This window comes from Scardinius erythrophthalmus (assembly GCF_964197995.2).
Source record: "Scardinius erythrophthalmus genome assembly, chromosome: 15".
Classification (NCBI taxonomy): Eukaryota; Metazoa; Chordata; class Actinopteri; order Cypriniformes; family Leuciscidae; genus Scardinius; species Scardinius erythrophthalmus.
The window spans coordinates 21033238-21059862 of NC_138235.1; the positions used below are offsets into that span (position 1 = coordinate 21033238).

The 26625-nt window shown below is 39.3% G+C and overlaps 1 protein-coding gene across 1 annotated transcript; it reads right to left on the bottom strand.

Moving 5' to 3' along the window:
- Positions 1-390: 390 nt before the first annotated feature.
- On the bottom strand, positions 391-15603 carry LOC308703813 (sodium-dependent lysophosphatidylcholine symporter 1-like). Its single transcript, XM_081387746.1, has 14 exons — positions 15480-15603; positions 13340-13459; positions 8819-8943; positions 8511-8643; positions 6477-6555; positions 5862-6019; positions 4933-5023; positions 4633-4754; positions 4354-4437; positions 3973-4056; positions 3764-3876; positions 3011-3154; positions 2674-2850; positions 391-654 (listed from the first exon to the last, which is right to left on the bottom strand). Exons 1-14 carry the CDS (start codon positions 15561-15563, stop codon positions 612-614), a joined length of 1557 nt encoding a protein of 518 aa, XP_081243872.1. The 5' UTR covers positions 15564-15603; the 3' UTR covers positions 391-611.
- Between the last annotated feature and the right edge of the window lie 11022 nt (positions 15604-26625).

A 26625-nucleotide genomic window follows, 5' to 3' on the forward strand; every position in this document is an offset into this window, starting at 1 on the left:
ATTGGAAGCTTGTTAGTAGATTTTCTCTCCGCCATCACGCTTCGTACAATCTCAGGCGAACTTCAGGCGTGTCCTGTGCATGTGATATTGAAACGTGCGCGAGCCGCGAGGGAGAGGGGATCTGTGACTGTGGCGTGTGCACGATGACAGTCAGATCTCACACCCCCCAGCGCTGATTGGACCCGATGAGACGGGAGCGGTGGATTTTTGCAAAACAAATAACACGCTCCAGGTGGAGTTAGAAGCTCGGTTTTTTTTCTAAAACCACTTTATTTATGTTGTTCTGTTGGATTATAGTGTTGATTTCACTGAATATGATCAAAAAAATGTTGCCGACGGCAGCTTTAACAGTGACTGTTTATGCAACTGGTCTTGAAACCACACTCACTACACACTTTACATGTCTCCTTTATTCATCTCGAGTGTGTAAGATTTGTGAGATTCCTAAACAGTGTTGGAGTCCCTCCAGAACAGGATTGAGAAATATTCACCATGCACAATACAAAGCCTTTCCACCGAGATGGAAAACAAAGCATGTTCATTATTAACAGTTCCACAACCTCTAAATATTACAAAAGTAGTGGAATCCTTCTGTGACATCAGTGATTACTTCATAGGCTCAGTTCTTCTTCTCCTTTCATGCTGGTCTCCGTCCTGTACATGTCAAGAAAATGTCTCAGGTTACAAATGTAACCTTTGTTCCCTGAGAACAGGGAACGAGACAATACGTCATCGACGTTATGGGGAATCGCCTCAGCGTGACTAATGACTGAAGTACCTGTGGAATCCCGCCAATCGCATTGGCCCGCGTCAGCCATGACGTGATGCTCTGGCGTGCCCAGGAAGTATAAATAGAGCGCCCAGAGAACATGTCATCCTCTTCGTTTGAAGGGACTGAGCAAGCAGAACCGAAAGCATGGCAAGGAGACCAATTGTCTCGTTCCCTGTTCTCAGGGAACAAAGGTTACATTTGTAACCTGAAACGTTCACTTTCGAAGGGAACCTTGACAATACGTCATCGACGTTATGGGGAACGCTGTACCCACACCGCCATGCTAAGGGGATGCCTGACCACTACAATAACTCAAGGTAACAGCCCCTACAGCCTACACGTCAGGCTAACTGTAGCACTAGGGCCAACACCGAGCTTTAGCTCAAGGTCTGGACACCAATAAGTATATGGAAGCCTCAGCAATACGACCCTCATATGGAGAGGAAGCCTACAACATATACTAACACAAAACTAGCTTGCTATTTGCATGAAGGCCTCTGCAGGATGACTCTGAAAGTAGAGGAAGCCTGAAACATGCAGTATGTATATGGAGGCCTCAGCAGTATGGCTCTCATATGGAGAGGAAGCCTAACACATATACCAGCAATAAAGCACATATGTCAGCAATACAATGAGTACATGGAGGCCTCAACAATACGACCCTCATATGGAGACGAAGCCTACAACATATACTGACACAAAACTAGCTTGCTATTCGCATGAAGGCCTCTGCAGGATGACTCTAAAAGTAGAGGAAGCCTGAAACATGCAATATGTATATGGAGGCCTCAGCAGTACGACTCTCATATTACATATTACTCATATACACCTCCGTTAATTCCTCGTACGCGGGGCAGGAGGGCTGGGCAGGCTCAAGCATCTCAGCATCCTCGCCCGCCTCGCGCTCCTCCTGCTCGCCCTGGCTTGACGCCAGAAGAGCACTGCCTGCTGGCCTAGAAGATGCAGAAGATGCATCATCATCAGCCAGCAGCTCATCCTCGTCCCGCGCTGACGATTGAGAGAGATTCACTCCTCTCAAACTCGTCAGCGAGGTCTCTCTGTGATCCCCACAATCTGCTTCTTCTCTCGGCCTCGGCACGAGAGGGACCCGATCCGTGGGGCAAAGCAGACTGTCCCTCTTCCCTCGAGAAGAGGGACAGACGAGAACGAAGCGTCCTCAAGGGAAGACGCTCGCAGTGTGCGCAGTCCGCCCCCTCGAGAGCAGAGCGCGCGTGCTCTTCACCCAAACACCACACACAAAGTTTGTGTGAATCTCCAGGTGCGAGACACCTCTCGCACGGGAAAACGCACTTCCTAAATGTTTTCTTAGTTTTCTCCATGATAACCAACTTACAGCACTCAGTAAATCTGTCCCTGAAGACGAAAAGAGGACGACATGTTCTCTGGGCGCTCTATTTATACTTCCTGGGCACGCCAGAGCATCACGTCATGGCTGACGCGGGCCAATGCGTTTGGCGGGATTCCACAGGTACTTCAGTTATTGGTCACGCTGAGGCGATTCCCCATAACGTTGATGACGTATTGTCGAGGTTCCCTTCGAAAGGGAACAGGCTGTGATGGAACAGTTTAAACAGTTTTTACAACCTAATGCAAAACTGGAATACAGTGTGAGAACATGAAGACATCACTGAATCTGTTACTTAACACAGTGGTGTTGAAATGAATGCAAAGACTAAAATAAAATTAACCTTTTGTAAGTTTGAAAGAAGTTGCTTCCGTATAACAGAAAGATGTGGCAACAAAAAAATGTCAATAGTTCACTAAGTACATTGCTTATCTGTCATTATTTTATTAGTATGTAGAAATAATTAATGTATCACACTTCAACCCCTCAACCCAGCCAGTTAACCTCTCAATGTTATACAAACAGAAACACATACCTTGCTTTCCTTAAAGCTATCTGGATTTCCTTCCGTCGCTTTTCATTGATGGGATAGAAGTAAAAAATCACCAAGCTGATGAGCAACAGGCAGATGGGCACAGGAGCGAAGAGTATCCGCAGCGAGTGTATCACCCCTGGATTATGTTTACAAGCACCAGGCTTGTATCCTTCGAAGCTGCAGAGTTAAGGATGAATGTTAACAAAGTATTGTGAAATCAGACACAGAAGGTTTTTGGGGGTTCAAATAAAAACTTTGTGCACAGGAGATGTTTAAAAATAGCATCTGTTACCATTGTTGGCAAACAAAACACAATCTGATTGAAGGAAGCTCTTACTGTAGTACCAAAGTTGAGATTCCAACAGACATGCCTCCACCAAATTTGTTAAAGAAAACATAACAGGAGTAGAATAGTGGTTCTAGATCCTGGCAAGATGGGTTCTTGACTTTGAAGTCATCCACTACATCTGGCAGCATTGACCTAAAATAAACAATTCATCTGGTTTTATAGTATGCCTATGGCATGTTCAATATATATAATTTGAGCAAAAATACTGTAAAAATTTAAAAAACAGTATTATTGTGAAATGTTCTATTTTCAGCAGCAATTGCTCCAGTTTTCAGTGTCACATGATCCTCCAGAAATCATTCTAATAAGCTGATTTGTTGCTCAAGAAACATTTCTTATTATCAATGTTGAAAACAGTTTTTGTGGAATGATACATTTTTGATTAATAAAAAGTTTATTAATAAAAGCATTTATTTGGAATAGAAATCTTTTGCAACAATGTAAAAGTAGTTACGGTCACTTTTGATGAATTGAATGTGTCCTTGATAAATAAAAGCATTAATTTCTTGCTTGACTATGTGCATTACAGCATGGGAAGGGTATGCTTTCCTAGTCGTGGGGGACAAGTTTCTGGATAACATTCTGAATTGCCCAACCACTGCCATAGAATAATTCCCAGCTGACCACCATCTGGGTTAGTGTAATGTCTCAATAACGCAAGAGGAGCTGCTGTGGAGTATGTGTTGGAGCAAGTAAGGGTTTTAACAATGAAGAAGAGATATTTTATAAGGGTAACATTACCAAGGGAGTAAAAAGAGGACTGCCGTACTTGTGCCGATTAACATGGACATAATAATGAAGACGGGTAAATTACTTTTCACTAGGGATATCACAATTAGAGCTGGGATGTAAATCTGCAGAGGAGAAAGAAAGATGAAACCGTGGAAACAAATATACAGCTTTAATTGTAAAAGTCATTAAAAAAACAATTAACAAAAAGTAATGCTCACTGAAATGCCGATGATTATTGTGGTCTTCTTGCCTATTTTGACCAATAATGTCTGCCACACTGGGATTGATATTGTGGCTGCTGTCTGTAGAAGAGCAGAAAGGATAATATTTCTAACTGTCCCTTCAAATTAACAGCTAAACCTGCCTGAATATTGTATAATTTTACATGTGTTTAAGATAAAACATTCAAAAACATATAAGTTGTGTAATTAATATAATATAATACTTCATGTTGTAACATCAAAATTAATTGGTCAAGTTTTCTATTTAATTTGATACTATTTAACAGGTAAAGCAGCCTGACACCTTTTTTAGATCATGCAGAAATAGCCACTTGCAGTACTTCATTCTATAAACTTTTGAAATAATGGATACCTCACCAATAATATGAGAACAAGATGCTGAAAATATTCTCCCATATCTGCTGCATGAGTACAGAAGAGGGCGAAATTTCCCAGAGCAGTCTGAAACAAATATTCTTATCATCACAACTACAGTCATACTTTATAAATTCCATTTTTTTTGTCTCTGTATGACTAATATAAAAACTATAATACATAACAGGGCATCTTTCTAGGCAATACAAACATGTTCATTTTGGTATATTAACTACAAACACTTCAAAATAATTTCATGATTTAAACAGAAAAACGTCTAACCTGGAAGGCAAGTGAAGCAAAGAGGAAGCCAAATACGAGCCGCACATATGGAGTGTGTCCCCATATCATCTTCATACCAGAAAGATAGGAGACATTTATACGGTCCAGTTTACTCAGAGGGGCTAAAGTAAAATGTAGACACATGCAAATCATTGAATTACTCTAGACGTCACTGCATCTAGTTATTTGTCCCCAAAAATAAATAAAGTGTTTGAAACTGATATGGTAGGCTACTATTAGAGAAGCTTGAAAGAACATGTGCCATGGTATTTGAACTCATGTTAATTAATTTGGACTTACCCAACTGCTCCTTTACTCCAAGAAAAAGCACGAGGCAGCACAAAAAGTACAGCATTCCTAATATCAGTGCACCAGTCATATAGGCAGTTCTCTGTGGAAATTACAAGAGAAATGGCACTATACCTTTCAAAACACTTTAATTCTGCATGGACAAATTCATTTTCTAACATTACAAAAGATTTATATTTCAAATAAATGTTTTTCTTTTAAAATTTCCATCAGTCCAAGAATACTGACAAAAATGTATGATGGTTTCTATAAATATATTAAGCAGCATAACTATTTTCAAGATTGCTAATAAGAAGAAATGTTTCTGAAGCGTCAAATCATCATATTAGAATGATTTCTGAAGGATGTGACACTGAAGACTGGAGTAATGATGCTTAAAATTCTGCTTTGCATCACAGGAATATGATAGAAAACGGTTATTTTAAATTGTAATAATATTTCACAATATTACTGATTTTACTGTATTTTTGATCAAATAAATGCAGCCTCAGTAATCATAAGAGACTGCTCTCAAAAACATAAGACCCCAAACTTTTGAATAGTACTGTTACTTCAACTAAATCTACAAAACTTAAAATATCGTGTCTAAAGAGTCTAATTCCTGTTCCTGGAAATAAAACAGAAGAATTTAGACATACATTTTATGGTTTATAATATGATATTTAAAGCCTACTGGAGGCATGTGTTGCACAGGCACTGCATTCTCTGGTACAACACTTCCAGAGAAAGGTCCTACGTTTACTCAAAACAGAAAGCATATCTTCTACACATGACTGAATTATGGATTTAAGAAAAACAGTTGCCTTAATAGTTCGCAGTCAATATGTGTGGCCATTTCACAAGCAATAACTAATAAGAACTTCCACTATATCCGTTAATGTGCTTGACACAATAGTCAAAGGGTATTTTCTGTGCCTCACTGTATTTTGAAGAGAAATGTCATCTGTGTGGTTCCCAGAAGGCCCACCCGTGCCATTCTGTAAGCTGCAGATCTGTGTTCTTTTGGCATGGTGCCTCCCCACTATCTGACCTTGAATGGCAGCTCCTGCCAGGGTGCCGAACACTTCAATGCCCATTCCTGTATCGTGACAGAGAGCAAAGGTCTTGACCTTTGTATTTGATCACTCTTTCTATCTATTGCTCTCTCTATGTCAACGCTTTTTCAAAACTCAAGACAACATTCAAAGTTCTTTGAATTCCAGTTCATTTTAATTTGACTTCCTTTCTCAATTCAAATTCAGGAATTTAATAGGCATTCTAAATTCAATTCTGAAAGGCCCACAACACTTTTATTACACTGAACAAATGATTTGTAATTGGCCTATTTCTTTTGAACGCTTTTGAATGTCCAATCTTTGGAAATGTCTAGATTATCAGCCATTTTTTGTCACTGTAAATGACAGATGAAGGCTGTAATAGCCACAGGATATGAAAAGTTGCATGACAATTCTATCAACTTGCCCCACACTTATCTCCTACAAATCTATTTGGTGCTTGAACCACAATGATTGTCATTTGAGGCTATATTTTCTTACTGTAACCAGTGGCTGAGTCTCGGTCCTTCTCATTCCCCCCCAGAAACATGTTGAGGGAAGAATACGGCACATGGTAGCACTGAGCAAGACAGAAAGAGAAAGAAATGTTTCGGATTGTGAAAATCAAATTACACGCTATATTAGCAAACATAGCTGTTTAAAAACTACAGTAATGAGTACTATATTTAATCACCATAAGTACTTCAGAGGAAAGAGCTTAGCACAATAGTGACACTGTATTTTTGTTTGCAATGTAAAATGAATTCAAATTCTAAAGCATTATTACCTCAGTTCAAAAACAAATTTAAATTGGGTCATGCCCCTAAGCAGGAAATGTCCTTAAAGGGACTGTTTGTAGGAATTTCTTCCATCTAGTGGTGAAATTGTATTTTGCATTCAAACGAGTAACCCCCAATTTCCACCAGATGCGTAACGGCTGCAGAACGGCTCCGCTGCGTGACAGCTCCGTGTTCCGTCGTCCGTCAATACCCACCAGGTCCGGATTTGTTGCGGAACGGCTGCGTCCATGACTGACAGATGAAGTCACGAGGAGGACCCACGAGATCTCGCTAATTCACGTATGATCGCGCGATATATAGTTTCTATAAACAGAACGTTATGAGGAATGGCATATTATGACGTTTTCAAGGTGTAGTGTAGGGAAATATGATCCGCCATGATCACGGTGTATTTTATTTAGAAAATTAACCGGATCTTTTATTTTGTTTTGGTTTGTTCTGTTTTTTTGCTCGACTTCCTGTCCTGCGCATTCTGCCCTGTAGTGCTGCGTAGCTCTCCGGCATCCGGCAAAAATAGAAGCTCTGCGTATCTGCTCCGGAGGGCTGCGGATCGCCGGAGTCGGAACGCAGCTGTACCGCATTCAGTGGAAATACATTCATTGACTTTAATGGAAACCTATTGACTCCGCCGACGTGCCGGAGCCGTAACGCAGCCGGTGAAAATTGTAATGCTCTCCAGCGCCTCACTTTTTCAAATGCGTGTTGCATCTACGGTAGCCGTTATGTTCCAAAAAGCTATGACAGGATGTCTTATAATAGCACTTTGAGTTTTTCTTCGGGTGAACAGGTTTGTTATTTAAAACAAACTGAAACTTGAAACAACGAAAAAAAAAGAATGTTACAGTTATCAATTACTGACTGTGAAAAACATTAACTATGGTAATTAGTAGTAATGTCTTCTTTACTCGTTATATTTTTTGAAGTAGCCTATGTGCATTGTTAGATATCATCATCATCATCAGAGCATTCTCTAACGTTACTTTACTCAATAGCTGCTATTCATCAAAGAGCCTGTTTAACTTTTAACTATAAATGTTCTACTGTCTATAAAATAAAGTACACAACCAAGCAATGAAAAAAAAGCTTGTAACATTGACTTACCTGTCGAGAAGAAATCAGGCAACTTCAGCGTCTCTTTTGAAAGCTTTCTCCTGCATTAGCTATCCCGACATTAACCCTTGTTTTTGTAATCTCCAGTCACGTTTCCTTTTACGGTCTATTTTGGACTTTTTCGACGACGAGGACTCCTTATCCTGTGACTCAGCATATGTATGAATGAACGGTGTATAAATAACCGTGCAGTGTGCATCCTTTTAAACTTGCCGGGGCAGTGACAAGCGCCTCTCACTGCTCTGCGCCTCCGCTTCTGCTGGCTTCAGTCATGTGACGCTGGTTCTGAACGAAAACGCGTTGTGGAAACGCGTTGGTCTAGTGCTTTTTGTCCCTCTCTGCTATTATAGTTTTTCAAGATGGCGGAACTACATGGAAGCCTCCGTGGACCTACCTGTCCCATGTATATAAAGATAATAAATTCTTCGTTTACGAGGATTAGTCTGATCATTGGCATAGGTATTTGTACACCATTGAGGGCATATTTATGAATAAAAATATTGATTTTATATAATAAAATACCTAAATAGCTACACATAGTCCCTTTAACAGCTGAATTTTTTTTTACACTGAATGTGTAAAACAACTGAAAACTGAGGGCAGATAATAGTAATAGTGGGCTTACACTCATGAAGGTGTCAAACAGACAGCACCATATGAAGTACCAGCTGAAACTGAAGGCAGAGGACATGGTGTCCTGTGGGGTATACCAGAGCATGACGTACGATAGGACCCCAAGTGGCATAGTGAAAACAATCCTGTGTAAAGAGGGTGGATCACATAATGATGCGCATTAGGCATATAAAAAAATAAAATAAAAAAAGACACAATCCTCATTTATATGCTCAAAATATGTAGTATACATGTAAACTCTGGTCTGATTTTAGGAAGTGCTTCACACTTTGTCAGATATTAACCAGTACACTCACTCACCAAGGTATAAGTTTACCAATTCTGGTCCGACCACTCTTGCTCACAGCATATCCAATCAGAGGATCCGTAATGGCATCCCAAGCTCGACCGAGGAAGAGGATGATGGATGCAGAGAAAGCTTCCATCTATGAAAAACATTTGACAAGAAGAAAATTACTTATTTCTCATAAAACACTCATTATACCACATTATTGTAAAAAGATAATATGTAATATGTATAATATGTAAATACTTCTGTAATAATAATAAAAAAAAAACGTATAAAATAATGTTTTACGAAGTTGTTAAAGTAACATTAACTTTCACAGGATACTTTACATACTTCTTTTTTTACTTCCTGTGCTAATAATTCAGTAAATAGTGTTAAGTCTGTGGCATGCAAACATGACATGCAAATTGAGGAAGAGTTAAAAAAGACCATGATGAAACCTCATGCGTTTAATAAATGCTCAGTTGTTCTTACTACAGCTCATATAGTGATTGTCTCTCACAAATGCCTCAAATAGCCCATAAAGAAAGTGAATGTGCAGGGTTTGAACCTACAACTGTCACATTTCTGTCACCCTTGTCTGGGTTTTCTCTTGGTTTAGTGACAGAGCTGTGACACTCCCGGTTTGTCATGTGTTTGTGTTAGTCTGGTCAAAGAGTATAGAAGCCCAAGAGGCGAAACTCTGTTGTGTTATGGGTAACAGTCTTTAGATGGCGCTGCGGAGGCGCGTCCGCCATTATGGACTGAAAGCTGCTGAAATCGTTAGCGCCAGTCAATGGCAAAATCCATTTTAGTAGGTGTTTATAGTTCATGTGTGCACTTGCTAGATTGCACATCTTTTTTGTACCTTTCCGCCTCTAATAGGACATTCATAGATTTGTTTTTCTTGCCATTGAAACGTTTACTGTGAGCACTTTCACTAAAGATGTTGAAAAAACAAGTTGTTAATTTTTATGTGATATTCTATGTAAAATATTTACTGTCTTTAGAAATGTTCATTTATAATTTTATTTATTTTTCCAAATCATATATATGGTTATGTTCACTAATTTGAACATTTGAATAAATATCTTATTACTTATATCTAATTACTGTGCCAATAGCCTATATTATAGCCTACATAAATTTTGATAGATTAAAGTTTTGCTGTAATTTTATAATTGTATCTTTGCGAACCGTAAGTGGTAGGCTAATGAAGCCGATTCGTAAAAATTACTATAGGAATCTTATAGTATTTTGGGACAAAATATTATAGTAATCTTAGGAATACTATAATAATTTGGGACATACTACAGAAGTACGATAATACTACTATATAAATACTATAGCAGTTAAAAAATATTATAGAGGTATTACAGAACATCACAGAAGTATGTTATGTTCTGTAATATCTCTATAATATCCTAGAGCCGCTATAGTATTTCTATAGTAGTCTTATATTACTTCTATAGTAATATTTTGTCCCAAAATACTATTTTCCTAAGGGTAATTAGGCCATGCATAACCAACACATAGACGTATATTTTTATTACGTATAGTCATTCAACGTCATTTAACGTCGGTCATCCTCATTAATGTATTTTAAATTGTTTTCATATTTAGATATGACGGCCAGAAAAAAATAAGTTATGTTAAGTTTTTGTTATGTTAAGTTTTTCAGTGCCATTGACTCCCATTATTTTTCAACGTTTTCCTTCAGTTTTCAGTCCATAATGGCGGCCGCGCCGTCACGTCATGGGGGCAACTGTTGCTATAGAGCGTTCTATTGAGTTTCGACTCTTGGGCTTCTATACTCTTTGGTCTGGTCTGTTGTGAGCATATAGCTGTCATGTTATTTCCTTGTGCCATGTGCTCTCCTGTCAATTTTCAAACCCCGCCCATCTTGTTATCTCATTGTTTAATGTCCCTCCCTCGTTACCTTCCTTGTTTGTTCCCTATTTAGTCCCCCTGTGTTTGCAGTCCTGTGCTGGTTCTTTGTCTATGTTCCCTTGTGTTCTTCTTGATGCCTGCCTGAGGTCTCTCCTGTTTTTCCCCCCCACGGGGTTGTTTTGATTGTAAGTTTGTTTTGTTTATTTAATAAATTCCTTTTACGCACATGAATCCTCGCTTCCTGTTTTACCCATTCCGTGACAGAACGAACCAGCCCTAATGAGGATTCAGCGGAAGGATTCACACCAGCCACCAGCCTCTCCTATTTCCTGCCCGTGTTATAAACGCATTAAGTTCACCGCCTTGAGTTCCCTTCAACAAAAGGGGACGAATGTGAGAGACTTTGCCCTGGAGTTCAGCTCCGCTGCAGAGGGGCTGGGTGAGATGGCCCTTAAGGACCTATTTAACTACGCCCTTGAGGAGCCCGTTGATGTTTGGACAATGACAGGGCTGGAGCGATTGACGTTCTGGAGGTTCGTTGACTTTCTGGAACGACGAGAGAACCCTCCAGTGAGGCAAACTACAGCGGCCTCAGTGGACCTCGGAAAACCTGCAGCGGTTCCAGAGGCGGAAAGCTTGGCGCCACCACCTCGCCGTCAGACACGGCAGAGGATGAGGAAGCAGGAGCCAACTGTCCCTCAAGTCCCGGAGGCCGTCCCTGAGCAGCCCGCTGTCGTCCCGGAGGTCGTCCCTGAGCAGCCCGCTGTAGCCCCGGGGACTTGACTTCGATTGTCCCAGAGATGCCCACTCTCCCCATTGCACCGCCAGTGGGAATCAGAGGGGCTGCAGCACAGCTGAGACCTTGCAAACGGAGGAGGAGAGGGGCGTCTGCGATCCCACAGGGCTTGAAAGCCATACCCAAGCGTCTCGCCCTGACAGCGCCACCCAGACGTCTCGCCTTGCCGGCGCCGCCCAAACTCGTCACGTCTGCCCAGCCAGAGACTGTTCCTGAGCCTGTGTCTTCAGACAAGATGGCCGCCACAGAGACTGTTCACGTCACATCTGCCGAGCCTGTGTCTTCAGACAAGATGGCCGCCACAGAAATTGTTCACGTCACGTCTGCCGAGCCTGTGTCTTCGGACAAGATGGCCGCCGCCAAGCCTGTTCACGTCACGCCTGCCGAGCCTGGGTCTTCGGACACGTCTGCCGAGCCTGTGTCTTCCGACAGGATGGCCGCCGCCAAGCCTGTTCACGTCACGCCTGCCGAGCCTGGGTCTTCGGACACGTCTGCCGAGCCTGTGTCTTCCGACAGGATGGCCGCCGCCGAGACTGTTCACGTCATGTCTGCCGAGCCTGTGTCTTCGGAGAAGATGACCGCCACCGAACCGGTGTCTTCAGACAAGATGGCCGCCGCCGAGCCGGTGGTGTCTGTTCCAGTTCCTGAGCCGGTGTCTGTTCCTGTGCCATGACCGCCCGAGGGGTCGTCTCCGCCGTGGCCGATGGACTACCTGCTCCACTCTGGCCACCTGAAGGGTCATCTCCGCCCAGACCGTCCGATGGACTATCTGTTCCGCCCTGGTCGCCTGAAGGGTCGTCTCCGCCCAGGTCGCCCGATGAACTGTCATCCCCTGTGTCCACTCCCTCCTGTGGTCCTGGCCCTCCGTCCCTCCCCCTAATCCCCCACAGTTCCACCTCCCTCCTTTCCCTCTCTGTGTATGTGTTTTGATCTGCTTGTCTTGTCTGCTCTTTGGTCTTGCACGTTTGATGTTCTTGTCTTGTTTTTTGTGTCCCTCCTTGGGAATGCCAGGTGGCGTTCCTTAGGGGGGGGGGGGTAGTGTCACAATTCTGTCACCCTTGTCTGAGTTTTCTCTTGGTTTAGTGACAGAGCTGTGACACTCCCGGTTTGTCATGTGTTTGTGTTAGTCTGGTCTGTTGTGAGCACATAGCTGTCATGTTATTTCCTTGTGCCATGTGCTCTCCTGTCAATTGTCAAACCCCGCCCATCTTATCTCATTGTTTAATGTCCCTCACCTGCCTGCCTCGTTACCTTCCTTGTTTGTTCCCTATTTAGTCCCCCTGTGTTTGCAGTCCTGTACTGGTTCGTTGTCTATGTTCCCTCGTGTTCTTCTTGATGCCTGCCTGAGTTCTCTCCTGTTTTTCCCCCCACGGGGTTATTTTGATTGTAAGTTTGTTTTGTTTATTTAATAAATTCCTTTTACGCACATGAATCCTCGCTTTTACCCATTCCGTGACAACAACCTTTCATTTATCAGTCTAGATCCTTTAACCACACTGGGATGTTTTTATTGTTTGTTTGGTTAGATTTTAATGGAAATAATGCTCAGTTAAGTTATACAGTTATACAATATCATGTCGCACATTCACACAGTGAAAAAGCAGAACTATCATTATTATGTAAACAATTGGCACATTTTGTATTAAACAAATTAAAAAGTGTTAAAAATCTTAATGTTTTTTTCCTTTATGTATCATTTATGTATCCTTTTTTTTTAGAAGGTCAATGTATTAGGTATAACATGTTTTACTAAGAGTATCTGACAGGCTGCTGTGAAAGTGAATTTGTACAGAGGACATCTATTTATATGGTGTTCAACACTGACAGCTGCTGAATAAGATCTCATCTTGAATTCTTTTATACTCACCTTCACAACATCCAGTAAAAAGATTTGCATGAAAAAGCCCTTGGCGGTTGCAGTCATTTGATAAGGCATTCCTCCAATGGCATAGCACAGTTTCCTGGACAAAGGGATGCCTGGAGTTATCTGCACGAGATTAACATGTAAGCATCAATATCACATGTGAATGATGTGAATTACTTATTCTCATGTCGTTCTAAACCCGTAAGACTTTCGTTCATCTACAAAACAGAAGATTGAAGATCTTTTTGATGAAATCTGAGAGCTTTCTTTCCCTTCATAGACAGCTATGCAACTACTATGAATAGAGCATGCGGCAAGAAGGGCGGGGCCCAGAGCCATGGGAATGGAGCGAGGCCAGTGGCGGGATTGCTATTGCTGTGTGAATTCCGCGCAGCTATCGAGCTAAGTCGGCTCTACTACCATAGACACTCGAGGTGGTGGGCTGGAGTGACTTGCCGGGGAGACGGACAAACTCGCTGCCGGCTGCCTAGGTTGTGTAGGAGTGGCTGCAGTCAGAGAGGGAGTGGAGTAGTGGCCGCCATTTGCTGAGGCCGGAGCCTGCTGCCATCCACCATGATGGGGAGGAGCAGGGAACGGGAGACTCCTGCCGGAGGAGCCGGAGGCGTCCACCAGGTGCTGGAGGAGTCAGCGGGCCGTCTACCGAGGGCTATTGATATTAAAGTGTGTTGAACATTTGCCGTTTCCCGCCTTCTTCTTCCCTGAACACTAACCTTGCTAGAGGTTTTATTTTAGTCAAAATTTTCTTAAAAGACTCAATTGCTTTATATAATGAACAGATTTATTTTAGGCTTTTATTAACATTTAAACATTGATCAGCAAACATAAACATGCAAGAACAAACCTCATTGGTTCTTGCTGAAGCTCAAACGTGCTGCGTAACACACGAGAATGAACCTCATTGGTTCTTGCTGAAGCTCAAACTTGCTGTGTAACACTCGAGAATGAACCTCAGTGGTTCTTGAGGAAGCTCAAACTTGCTGCGTAACATAAGAGAATGAACCTCATTGGTTCTTGAGGAAGCTCAAACTTACTGCGTAACACAAGAGAATGAACCTCAGTGGTTCTTGAGGAAGCTCACGTTTGCCTCCCTTGGTTGCCACTGAATGTTATAAAAACATGCAAATATGACCCTAACCTGGGGTAAAACACACCAACTATTTGACAAACTGTTAAGCCCTAATTCAATTCAGCTGGACAGCACAGTCAGTCAACTGTGACTGAGACACTCCACCTCACTTCACTGGTACATGCAGTCATTTACAAACAAAATTTAGGCCATCATTGGAAAAGTTCATGCTGTTCATGTTATTTAATTTCAAAAAGCCTAGCAGATCAAAAATGTTTTGTTGTGCTGTAGTATAATATATTACTTATTTTCAATACAATATTTGCAAAATTTTGTAATATATATGAAAAACATGGGGTGTCCAAAAACTTCTGACTGGTAGTGTGTGTGAATAAAAAGCCTAAATTTAATCTGTTTATCAAGCGACCACATGGATTAGTTTTACAATCTCTTTATGAACTTTCTGAAGCATCAAAGTGTCAGTTGCTTTGCTGATAATGGAGGGACAGAAATCTTAATCAAAAAGATCTTAATTTGTGTTTAGAAGATTAACTGGTTTTATGGGTTTGGTATGACATGAGGGTGCGTAATGACAGAATTTTAATTTCTGGGTGAACAATCCCTTTAACAAGAAAAAAAAAAATTTAATATAGAACAAGTCAGAAAATATAATAGGGCTACATATTTGATATTTTGGTAATACTTTATTTTACACGTTACATATAAAAATCGTGCATAATTACATGCAACCAACCCTAAACCACACCTTGACCCTATAAGTAGGCTATATAGTTAATTATTATTACTCAGTACATAAATATATAATTAGGCCTACACTGTAACACGGACACCTTAAATTAAAGTAGGCTATAACCGAATTTCTTTCGGTTACACTTTATTAAGTCACCAGCAAAATGAGCATACTCACATGCCAATTGGCCAACCGTTTTTAGATTTGTTCCAACATATTTTAGAGTTTCAATGTTGCCGAGTCCATGTAAGTTATACTAAACCCACTGATGTTTACAAATTCTCTCTAAAAGTGATATGTCATACCTGCTGATTGTCGTCATTTTCAGTCGGGCAGTTTATGCTGTCATCTATTCGATTGTTCAGTATATCCCCATTATTGTTGGCCATCCTTCAGTTATCGTGAAAAAGAGTTGTAGGCTACTTCAGATTTTCTAGCGCTTTTATACTTGATGCAAAGTAGGCGCGGCAAGTTCCTCTACGAAAGCAGTTGAGGATGCCATTGCCCAGAAAGTTTCTCAATGTTATGTAACGACATTTGTATTCTCTCTGGCTTACAATAATTGTTCTGATACAAATGCCGAGTCAAAAGTTGTGTTTTCTCTTAGAGTGTTTTATTGTTGTTGTTGTTGTTGTTGTTGTTTTGCAATCTCTTCGTTTAGAATATTTTTTTTCTAACTCTCTACTCCAAATGTTTAATCGCATTTTTGTTGGATGAATAGGCTAATTGAATCCAAAGGTGGAACGGTGTTCTCAGGACATGCATTTTTTTTTTTTTTTTCTTAAATGTCAGGTTGGGACAAGTTGTCACGTGTTTTAAAACTTTATCTTCTTTTTTGGGCAACGTTATCTTCTTTCCTAGATAGCAGATTGAAATATTATCAGGGCTCTCACGTGTCACGCATTGAGCGTGACAGTCACTCCTTTCGGTCTTTTGTCACGCACTCACACAGGTGTCACTCTTGCCTGTCTTCAAAACTTGAGAGCCCTGTATTATGACATTACATTCTTGGGGTGATCACGGGTCATTATAACATAGCTTATAGCATTTATTTCATTATGACCATGGATTTAGCAGTCTCTAGTCTAGTAGGCTATATTTGATATTTAAAACCTGCTCACATTTTCAAGTTTTCGATCACTAGGCTATATAATTCCCAGACGTTATTTATTTTGTTTTTGTTTGGTTTCACTCCGGTGCATCACCGCTGGTAGGCTATAGTGTGAGCAGCAGTGGCTTTGCTGTTCTGGGCTGGGTTTCCCGATAACGTTGTCTCTTAGCGCGCTACGAAGGCTCTTAAGGTATAACTTAACTAAAGGTATACCATTACTAGGCGTGTTCCAACTTATAAAGCTGCTTAAGATATACATTCTTAAGTGCGACGTTACCCGGCGGTGCTGTCCGTGGCGATGGTGCTGAATCTGTTGATATGATGGCTCGAGAATCAATTATTCTCTTGTCCAGGCGCTGTTTCACTGTTTTATGCTAGAAAGCGGTGTTCTTTATAAAAGAAGCACTTCAGAAATAGTTGAAATTACATTTATAAGGACTATTGGATATTCTAAAAATAATCCAAACTATAATAGCCTATAATAGCCTAGCCTACATATTTTAAAATTGTATATTGCTGCCACAATAACCATTTAAAAAAATGTACGTGCTTTCATCTCTTTCCCATTTTTGTTCGCTGAGGTGGAGCTGCGATGAAATATTGTTCTTGGAAATACTTAACAGCATTTCAGTAATAAAAGTTTACATCTTGCGTACGGTGCTCGGCAGTGATCAAGAAGGATTTAAACAGTGAATTTTGAATCTCTTCTTGTAAACTCAGAGATGTGGATTCAGACGGCAATTAAATTACCACACGACCTGTTTGTCAAAAAAAGTACTAATTTGGACACTGATTTTTACGCGGGTTGGGTAAGAAAAAACACTGATATTATGGATTCGAACGGCACTAAAATCACCGACTTACCCCCCCTGTAAATGTTTAAAATACCGGACGAGCCCATGAGAAACAATATTAGCGTCCGAATAGGACTTAACTGACAGTAGCCTATGCTTTCACTGGCCTTTAAAAGCGCTCTTTTATTAAATTAATAATATAATATATAATAATAATATAATTAAAATTGTAACAACAATCAGTGTGATTGACAGTTTTATTCTTTGCATGAAAATGCTTGAACTAGCCTAACTGAACACTGTCTGGGTGTATTAAAACTTAAGAATTATTTTCATATAGACCTGCACTGTGATAACCCAGCAAACATTAGGCTTGTTTGAGATGCGCCTTGCCTCGCCTGAAATGTAGTCGAGAGTAGGCGGCTGCAGTGAGAGGAGGAGTGAAAAAAGCGCAGGCAAGCCGGACAGTTCTCTCTTATGGAACGCCGTTGGGGACAATACCTATTATATGCAACGCGTGAAATTTGGACGCATTAACACGCACAGTTTGTACGCGTAAATACGAAGTATATGTTCGGGTGTCGCGTCAGACCGCACAACAGCCAATAGCGTTGCTCTATTTAGGATTTCATTTGCATTTGTGATGCGATGGCACGTTGCTGTATACATATACACTGTAAAATCCAATAGCTTTCCTGACTCACATATACTTAGTAAACTTTACTCAGTAATATAAAATACATACTTCTTACTAGGTTTTGTTGAGTTACAGTCAATTGCAGGGTGAAAATAACAAGTTACTCAATCGTTTGAGTGACGCTTACTTGAAATAAGCAAGTAACAACAAAGGATGCAATGACGTTACTAAACCAGTGAGAGGCAGCAGTGAATTAAAGCATGCCTAATGTGCAGAAAAAAACAAAGAAGAAGAAGTGGCACTTGTGAGAGCATGCGCAATAGATTCTGTGCGTATTTCATTTTCGGCGCCAATTTTGCAGATGTGGAAAGACTTTGACAGACTACCTACATTTTTATCTGGCGCTTCGCTACGTTTTTGGAATAATAATAAGGTGAGTAATCAAGCATGCGACTTTTGTGTGAATGTTTTTTTTTTTTGTCTGTCGAATGTCTGTCGCTAATTTTTACTGATTTCCTTAATGTCTAACGTTACCAAATAATTGAGATAATTAGAGCTTGAAGAATATGGTTTGGCCTGTTTTTTTTTTTGTTTTTTTTTGCGCATAAAACTATCAGGTACCATAACAGTTCCTGGAATGCCTGAAAAGCGATTTATTTGTCCCAAATGTAAGAATTATGGTTTTCTATTTTACCATTTTCACTGATGCATTCTCCTCTGTTGGCATTGGTTTAATTATTAAGGTTCCAAATCTGGTGAAATGGCGCACATCTACAGTTAAATGTAATCTGCAGCTATGCAGAGATGAAGTATGTGATGCTTTTTGACAGTATGTGATTTCACAACAGCATTAAACTATTATTATTTTAAATTGAGTTAATTCAGATTGTAATGAAAGCACTGTAAAAGTGATTTTTTTTTTATGCTGACTTTTTTTTTACTCAACTGCTTTATCACTGCATCAAAGATGGACCAGACCTTCTCAATGCGAAGACGTGAAGTTGTGGATGCAGATGGAGCAGTGGCCAGCTCTTTTTACAGAGAGACAAGTAAGTACTTATTCATACCCTTTTCCACCATTATAAACCACATTTTGTTTAGGTTTGGCTTTAGAATTGGCCTGTTGGCCTGACCATGCATTGAAAGATATTTTTTATAAAGATCAGAAAAATCAATTATTAATTATGAATAATTGTTCATTGAAAGATTTCCACGCTGTCCCATGCCTTTTTTTTTTTTTTTTTGCCTGTGTTGTAGGTGTTTGCAGAGTTTAACAGGATAGTCCCCACAGATCTGCAGACTGCAGAGTAACTTTTATGGTGCTGTGGATCGCTACACACCATGCTTTGTCACAATCTTAAAGTCTTCAAGAAGCATTGGAGAGAAATTAGATGAGCTTATGCAGCAAATGAAAACAGGGGTGAGTTTACTGCAGCCTTAATTTTGTATTAATATTCCGAGTTTATCATGGTTTTGCTTACAATCTATCTAGCTGTTGTCTAAAGTGTCGTGGGGTTTTGTTGATAAACTCTTTAACTGTGGACTGTAATCTTAAAGGATTAGTTCACTTTCAAATAAAAATTTCCTGATAATTTACTCACACCCATGTCATCCAAGATGTCCATATCTTTCTTTCTTCAGTCAAAAAGAAATTAAGGTTTTTGAGGAAAATTACATTTTAATTTATAATTTATAGATCATGCCTTTTCACTTTTCTATGTTGTAATATTTTTATTGTTTGGTTTCATTCAGGTATGTGATGTTGATGAAGCCTGGGCACAACTATCTGTTGGGGTGCTGACTGTCATTGATGAAGAACAACTTCCCTCTCTAAACTCTACCTTTGCCCAGTGTCTACTGTCATCATTGTTGAGAAAGGTATTGTAATGGATAATCTGCAGAACCTGCCTCAGGCAATTTGCATCTATTTTGGTCTGTTTTATGCTTTAAATTTGGATTACCCAAAAGACATGAAAAATACTTTTTAACTTCATTCAGAAATTGATGCTTGCTTTGAGACAGAACAAACTCTCACCAAAACTGCAATCTCTGAACAATCTCTTGTTGAGTAATCAAATGTGCAAGATTGATGATGTTTGGCATTAGATTACATTTGTTTATGACAGTGGAATTAGATTAGTTGATAGAAAAATAAAAGGGAAACTAAGCCACTTGTTTAAAATTGTCAGCCCATTAGTTCATGAGCAAGTTAAAGGGTTAGTTCACCCAAAAATGAAAATTCTGTCAGTAATTACTCACCTTCATGTCGTTCAAAACCTGTAAGACCTTCGTTCATCTTCAAAACACAAAGATATTTTTGATGAAATCTGAGAGCTTTCTACCCCCCAATGACCGCAACGTCATTGCAACTCTCAAGGCCCAGAAAAAAACATTGTTACAATAGTCCATGTGACTACAGTACTTCAACCTTAATATTATGAAGCGACGAGAATACTTTTTGTGCGCAAAAAAACCCCGCCATTACGACATTATTCAACAATCTCTTCTCTTCCACGCCATTCTCCTACGCTGTTGACGTAGTGTAAACATCCCAGTGCTTCTGGGTTCTATGTCAGAACGTAGGCTTATTATTGGCCAGCATCACACATGACCAGCATCAGACAATAATAAGCCTCAATCTGACGTAGAACCCAGAAGCGCTGGATGTTTACACTACGTCAACAGTGTTGGAGAATGACGTGGAAGAGAAGAGATTGTTGAATAATGTCGTAATGGCGGGGGTTTTACACACAAAAAGTATTCTTGATGCTTCATAACATTAAGGTTGAAGTACTGTAGTCACATGGACTATTTTAACTATGTCTTTACTACCTTTCTGGGCCTTGGAAGTTGCAATGACATTGCAGTCTATGGAGGAACAGAAACCTCTCAGATTTCATCAAAAATATCTTCATTTGTGTTCCTAAGATGAACAAAAGTCTTACGGGGTTGGAACAACATGAGGGTGAGTAATTACTGACAGAATTAAAAAAAAATAAGAATCTGTCATTAAGAATCTGTCATTTCTAATGTATGTGTTTGAGAGACATTGCTTTTTCATCGTTTAGGCTTAAACAATGAAATACTATTCCATCGTTAATGAATGTAGCCACTTTTTTTGCACTTCTATATACCAAGTTTGGTCTCCGAAGTGTTATTGATTAAAGTGAGTCATTGTTATGTATTGAATTGTTAAAGCTGTTTGTTGAGAATCTGTTAGAGTCAGGGTATGGTCTCAAGTATATTTATTTTTATATGTATTTCTCATGGTTAGTTCATGTTCGTTAACACACTACCTAATGTTAACTAATAAACCTTATTATAAAGTGTTTCTGTTTTTTTTTTTTTTTTTCAAAAAAATGTAAAAACCTAAAGTGACTATTTACATAAATTGTATACCCCAATGCAAACTTGTGTGGACCACCCCTGTGTCAGTTGTTAAGAAAACAAATACAATAAATTTACCTTTGAACTGTATCATTGCCTTAAATTTATTTGTCCTGTTGTAAATGTTATCTTTGTAAAATTGTGAAAGTATTCTCAATGATATATAATAGATGATTGATAGCACTTAAGTTATTTGAGTAAAGGTTACTTGCTATTTTAAGTGCAATCGGTTTGCATGGTTTTAACAAGTAAACTGGATTGCTTTTGAAGTAAAGTAAACTCAGTAATTCCAAGTTGTATGCAGAAAACATCAGAGTTAACACAACTAGCATAAATGAGTACATCTAAAGTAAATGATCAAGTATACTATACAAATTAGTTTTAAGTTACTGGAACTCTCTTGTAAGTTTACACTACTAGACATGCACTTGTTAGTACTACATACTATTCCTATTTCACGTTACTTAGTTTTTTAAGTGCAATCGGTTTGCATGCTTTTTTTGAGTAAGCTGAACTAATCGGATTTTACAGTGTATAAACATCAGACGACATTTCTTTCCGTGGGGGATGATGTGCTGTTAGGTAAGCAAATACCTATGCAAACGTCACACGTAACATTTGTTCGTGAATGAGATCGTAATTTTACGTTGGCATGTACATAGGCAAGCGTAAAACTTTAGAGTCAATGATGCATTTATACGTTGGTTGTGAGGCAGTGCTGTGTCATGCTGTGGCATCTCATCTGAATGCAGGTTTTTTGTCTCCGGTAACGTGGAAAAGTGGATTGCTCTCTACGATGGCTCTTAGAATTTTTTTATTAAACTGTCAAAGAACTTTTACAGACTGCGTTCAGTTGGCATCCTCTTATAACAGGCTATATACACATGTATAACATATGTTAACATATAACATAATTATACATAATAGTGCCAATAAATGCCATAAATCATTCAACTTTAATAAATACAATGAATAATAAAGTTAGCAAAGGCTAAATAAATACTAAATACTGTGGCTATTGTTTTTTTCAAAATGACTAATGACTAAATGAGTAATCTCCGAGTGGGCCAGCATCAATCAAGTATGAGAGACTCTGGAATGTTCCTTGAAGTCGGGATGTCAGTTTGACTGGAAATAATTAATACACATATACTGTAGCTGTATATGTCAGATAAAAATAATCTAATAACAACAATATATTGTAACAATCACAAATTTAACAATTATATTATAACAATAAGGCAAATACAAAAGCAGAAAACAAAGCACCAGTAGCCTATGACAATTTACAAATCTTTATTCAACATTTAAACACAGACACAATCATACGACACATAAACATACAGAATCACTACAGCAGGCGGACCACGTAAACTGTGGGGCAGCCAGTCCAAGTCCAAGTGTAAATAGCAACAGTTGTGGATTCAGTAGACATTTAGATGCTATTTACTTATAAATAGTGACAGATAAAGTTACTATTTGCTCATCAGTATTGTTGTGCATTAAACATCCTGCAATTTAACTGACATTAGATCATTAGATTTATAAAACAATATTTAAATCATGGCAACTTATTGAGATATTAAAGACCTAGAGCTACCCCTAAACTTACCCTAAATGTAACTTTTATGAATTAAAATGAATTTTAAGTCAAATAATTTTTATTGAAATGCGTTTAATAACTGTAAAGTTATTAAAAAAAAGCGCTGTCAGTGGGAATAGAACCCCGGTCTCACTTTACACGTTACGCCACAGAAACCGCTGACTAAAGAGGTGACTTTTTCCAGAGACTGGCCTAGTGTAATTAGTTCTGCCAACAAGTAGGCTATTTGCAGTGGTCCAAATAGACACCTCGAATGTATTAACCAGAGGGGAAATATGGTCGTTGGATCACAGAGACCACTCACTTTACCTACAGGACAAATTCCTGTTACAAAAGAATATAATGTTAATTCATGCAGTTATTGAATGTATTTAATCATTGACTCTAAATTATCACCAGTTTAACTACAACAGAAAAATTTGTATGTCGCACATCAAATAAGACTCAGAAATATTACACGTTCAAAAATGTCATGTTTACACGACGAAAACGTTCGTCTAGAAACATGTAACAAAAAATACACGGCCAAAAATGTTGCGTTAAGGCGATACAAACGATCGTGTCTTTAACTCTTCGGAGTCTTGGGCTATTTTGGCCGTTTTTGAGTACTTTTTATTATTTTTATTTTGCGACATAAACAAATGTTTACCATACCAATGTTTGTTATTGTTTTTTTCAGCACAACATCACCTTTATGAACAGACAATTATTTTTTCACTTTTATGTTCTGTATCAACATACTGGACCCAAAATCACACAAAAAACACAAAATCCGAATAGAAAAATTATATTTTTTTTACAAAAAAAAAACACAAATATGCTCAATGAAGCATTTTAAAAGGCTTAAAATGTAAACACAAGTTGTAAATGTCAACATATACAGGTAAAATTCAGATATAATCAAGCTATATAAAAAATATGATTTACAAAAAAAAGCGAGTGTAGCCATAGGCTTTTTTTTTCTCTTTTTAGCTTTGCCACTTTTTAAAAGTTTATGCACACAATTATTCAGAGAGCTATATTTAAGGCCTTGCATTCCCAGAGTATGAGGGTTCCCAATTAGTGCAAATACAACATAAAAAAAGGTAAAATTGAGATAAAATCTAACTATATACAGCAAAAAGCAGGTGTGGCAATAGGCGTTTTTTTCTTTTCTTTTTTGCTTAGAAACTCTACAAAACACTTCATGTACAATTACACAGACAGCTACATTACAGGGCTTTCCTTCCTTGAGTAAGAGGGGTTCTTAAAAAGTGCAAATATACTATACAAAAGGTAAAATGAACACAAAATCAAACTATATATACAACTATTTACAACGAATATCAGGTGAGTTTTTATTTATTTATCTGTGCCACTCCTCAAAACAGTTTCTGTCAACAATGAGACCAAAGACATTCGCTTCATTTTCCTTCCACAAAAAAACTACCTAAACTACCTAAACTATCTACACTACTCCTAAACTACTCTCAAAATCTATTCAAACTTTTCCAAAAACTAGCAATAATATCTCTCTCTCTCTCTTTCTATATATATGTCTCTCTGTCTACTCCGTCAATCTCCCGACTCCCGCGGGCGCCTTTCAATTTCACTTCTTTGCTCAGTTGGCTCCTCCTCCACTCCCTAAAATGTGCAGCCTGAAGAGCAGAGTCAGCAGATTCACACATTTTTCTCCGTTTTGTTTTATGACAAAAACCGACGAAGTTATGAGAATAAATGCAACGCCTCTCGCATCCCATCTTGCGTTCCTTTACGAACGCGTCAATATTTTCAAAAAAAAATTATATAAAGTTTAAATTATCATATCTCCGTTTTTACTTGGTCTATCAACACAAAACAAAAAGTAAAATAGAGTTTCAAGCCAGCACTTTCGACAGAAGTGGACAGCAGCGCTCAACGTGACTTTAGGCTTGTTTGAGATGCGCCTTGCCTCGCCTGAAATGTAGTCGAGAGTAGGTGGCTGCAGTGAGAGGAGGAGTGAAAAAAGCGCAGGCAAGCCGGACAGATCTCTCTTCTCGCAGTGGATCTGACACCTGTGAGATCAAAGATGGATATCGCGGGATTCACGGGATTCACGCTCGTGCACAGTGTTGCTAATAAACTGGATGTAATTCAAGTTCTGTTGCTTTTATATGAAAATAAATAAAATGAACAAGACACCCAAAGTATTTGTTATTTAATTCCATTCTAAATACATGTTTATCAATCATTTTTTTCTTTAATACAGACATATGTGTTTTTATTTTTTTTATAAAAATTAAATTGCATAACCCAAAGAGATCGCACTGTCAGATAGTTTGGGAATATTCACACATAACATACACATAAAACATGATATTAGAGTTTTAAAATCAAACATTTTAAAAGAGAACGGTTCACGGTTGTTTAAACCAATGAGCAGTGTCGTCAGCAAGTCGTTTCCCATCATGCTTTTGATCAGCGCAGTCGGTGGAGAGCAACTGCGCTCGACTGCAGAATCCGACAGGTGCGCCTTGCGTCGCGAGAGTTTTTTGACATATACGTCAGCATGACATCAGAGCAAGGCGGACCGCACTCGGACACATTTCTAACCGGCATGCATTTCGCGCTGATCACCGGTGATCGATTCTGCGCAGATTTTGCTCATCTCAAACAAGCCTATTGGTCCGACGGTCGTGTCCCTGGTCAAAAATAGTCGCGGTATGACGGCATAAATAGGTAAAAATATGTAACAGAACATTTCCTAAAAATGCATTCAGATACATTTGTACATGTCAACAGTTCTCTGGGGTTGTATGTATAATTGTTATTTTGACTTTTAGCTACTTGTAGTTCAATGCAGTGTATCGGATGAGTGGACGTCACCTGGCGAGGTCTTTTACACTTGCATTTATAGTCCATCATGACCGTCTATGAAATCCTTGTGAAATATGCAAAAGCTGTGCTTAATCCTTGCATGGTTAATACTGCAATAATTAATTTAATTGCCCAAGTAGTTTTTAAGAGGTTGTGAAGACGTCCACTGACGTCCTTTACCATACCTGTCAACCCTCCCGTTTTTCCCGGGATTCTCCCGTATTTTACATTGCTATGCCGCTATCATCCCGTTTAAATATTTTCCTGTATTTCTCCCGTATTTTTAATCTTTCTATAAAAAAAAGTAAAAATCCCAATGGGCGCAAACCAGTTAAGCGGAAATCCCGCCCTGCAGCTAATTTCATTGGTTAAGGTTACAATGACGGGTAGGTTTAAGGCTTGTTCGACTTCATGCAGCTCTGCGCAGACCGATCGGCGGCTGACTTGAAGCAGTGCATGCCGGTTAGAAATTTTGTCCGACTTGATCCAGCGCCGACACCACGTGACTGTGACGTATGCCATTGAAGTACCGTGAGAGCGATTCGAGAGTAGCCGGAGAACTCAACCAGTGCAGCTTCTCAAGAGCGGCTGCACAAGCTCTGATGACGACACAGCTGTTCCACGATTGGCCAGATCCATTGCATGACAACGATCACATGTGTTGCGTGTTTATTCAAACATCTTTAGTTCCTCTAAAGCGCACAAATCAGTGTTTTATAACAGTAAACACTCTTGTCATGTTGCGATGCTATATTGTGTCGTTTATCAAATTAAAACTGCTTCAAAAACGTAGACTCCACTTCATTGATAGTAGCTTATGTTGAACTTTATTCTTGTTCAAACAGATGGTGTATGAAGCAGTACATGAAGTATTGAATGAAAATGTCTCTGAAACATCTGTGTATTATTTGGCAAATATTGCATTTATTTCACTTCAGCTGTGGTGTTAGGCTTGTTCGACTTCATGCAGCTCTGCGCAGACCGATCGGCGGCTGACTTGAAGCAGTGCATGCCGGTTAGAAATTTTGTCCGACTTGATACAGCGCCGACGCCACGTGACTGTGACGTATGCCATCAAAGTACC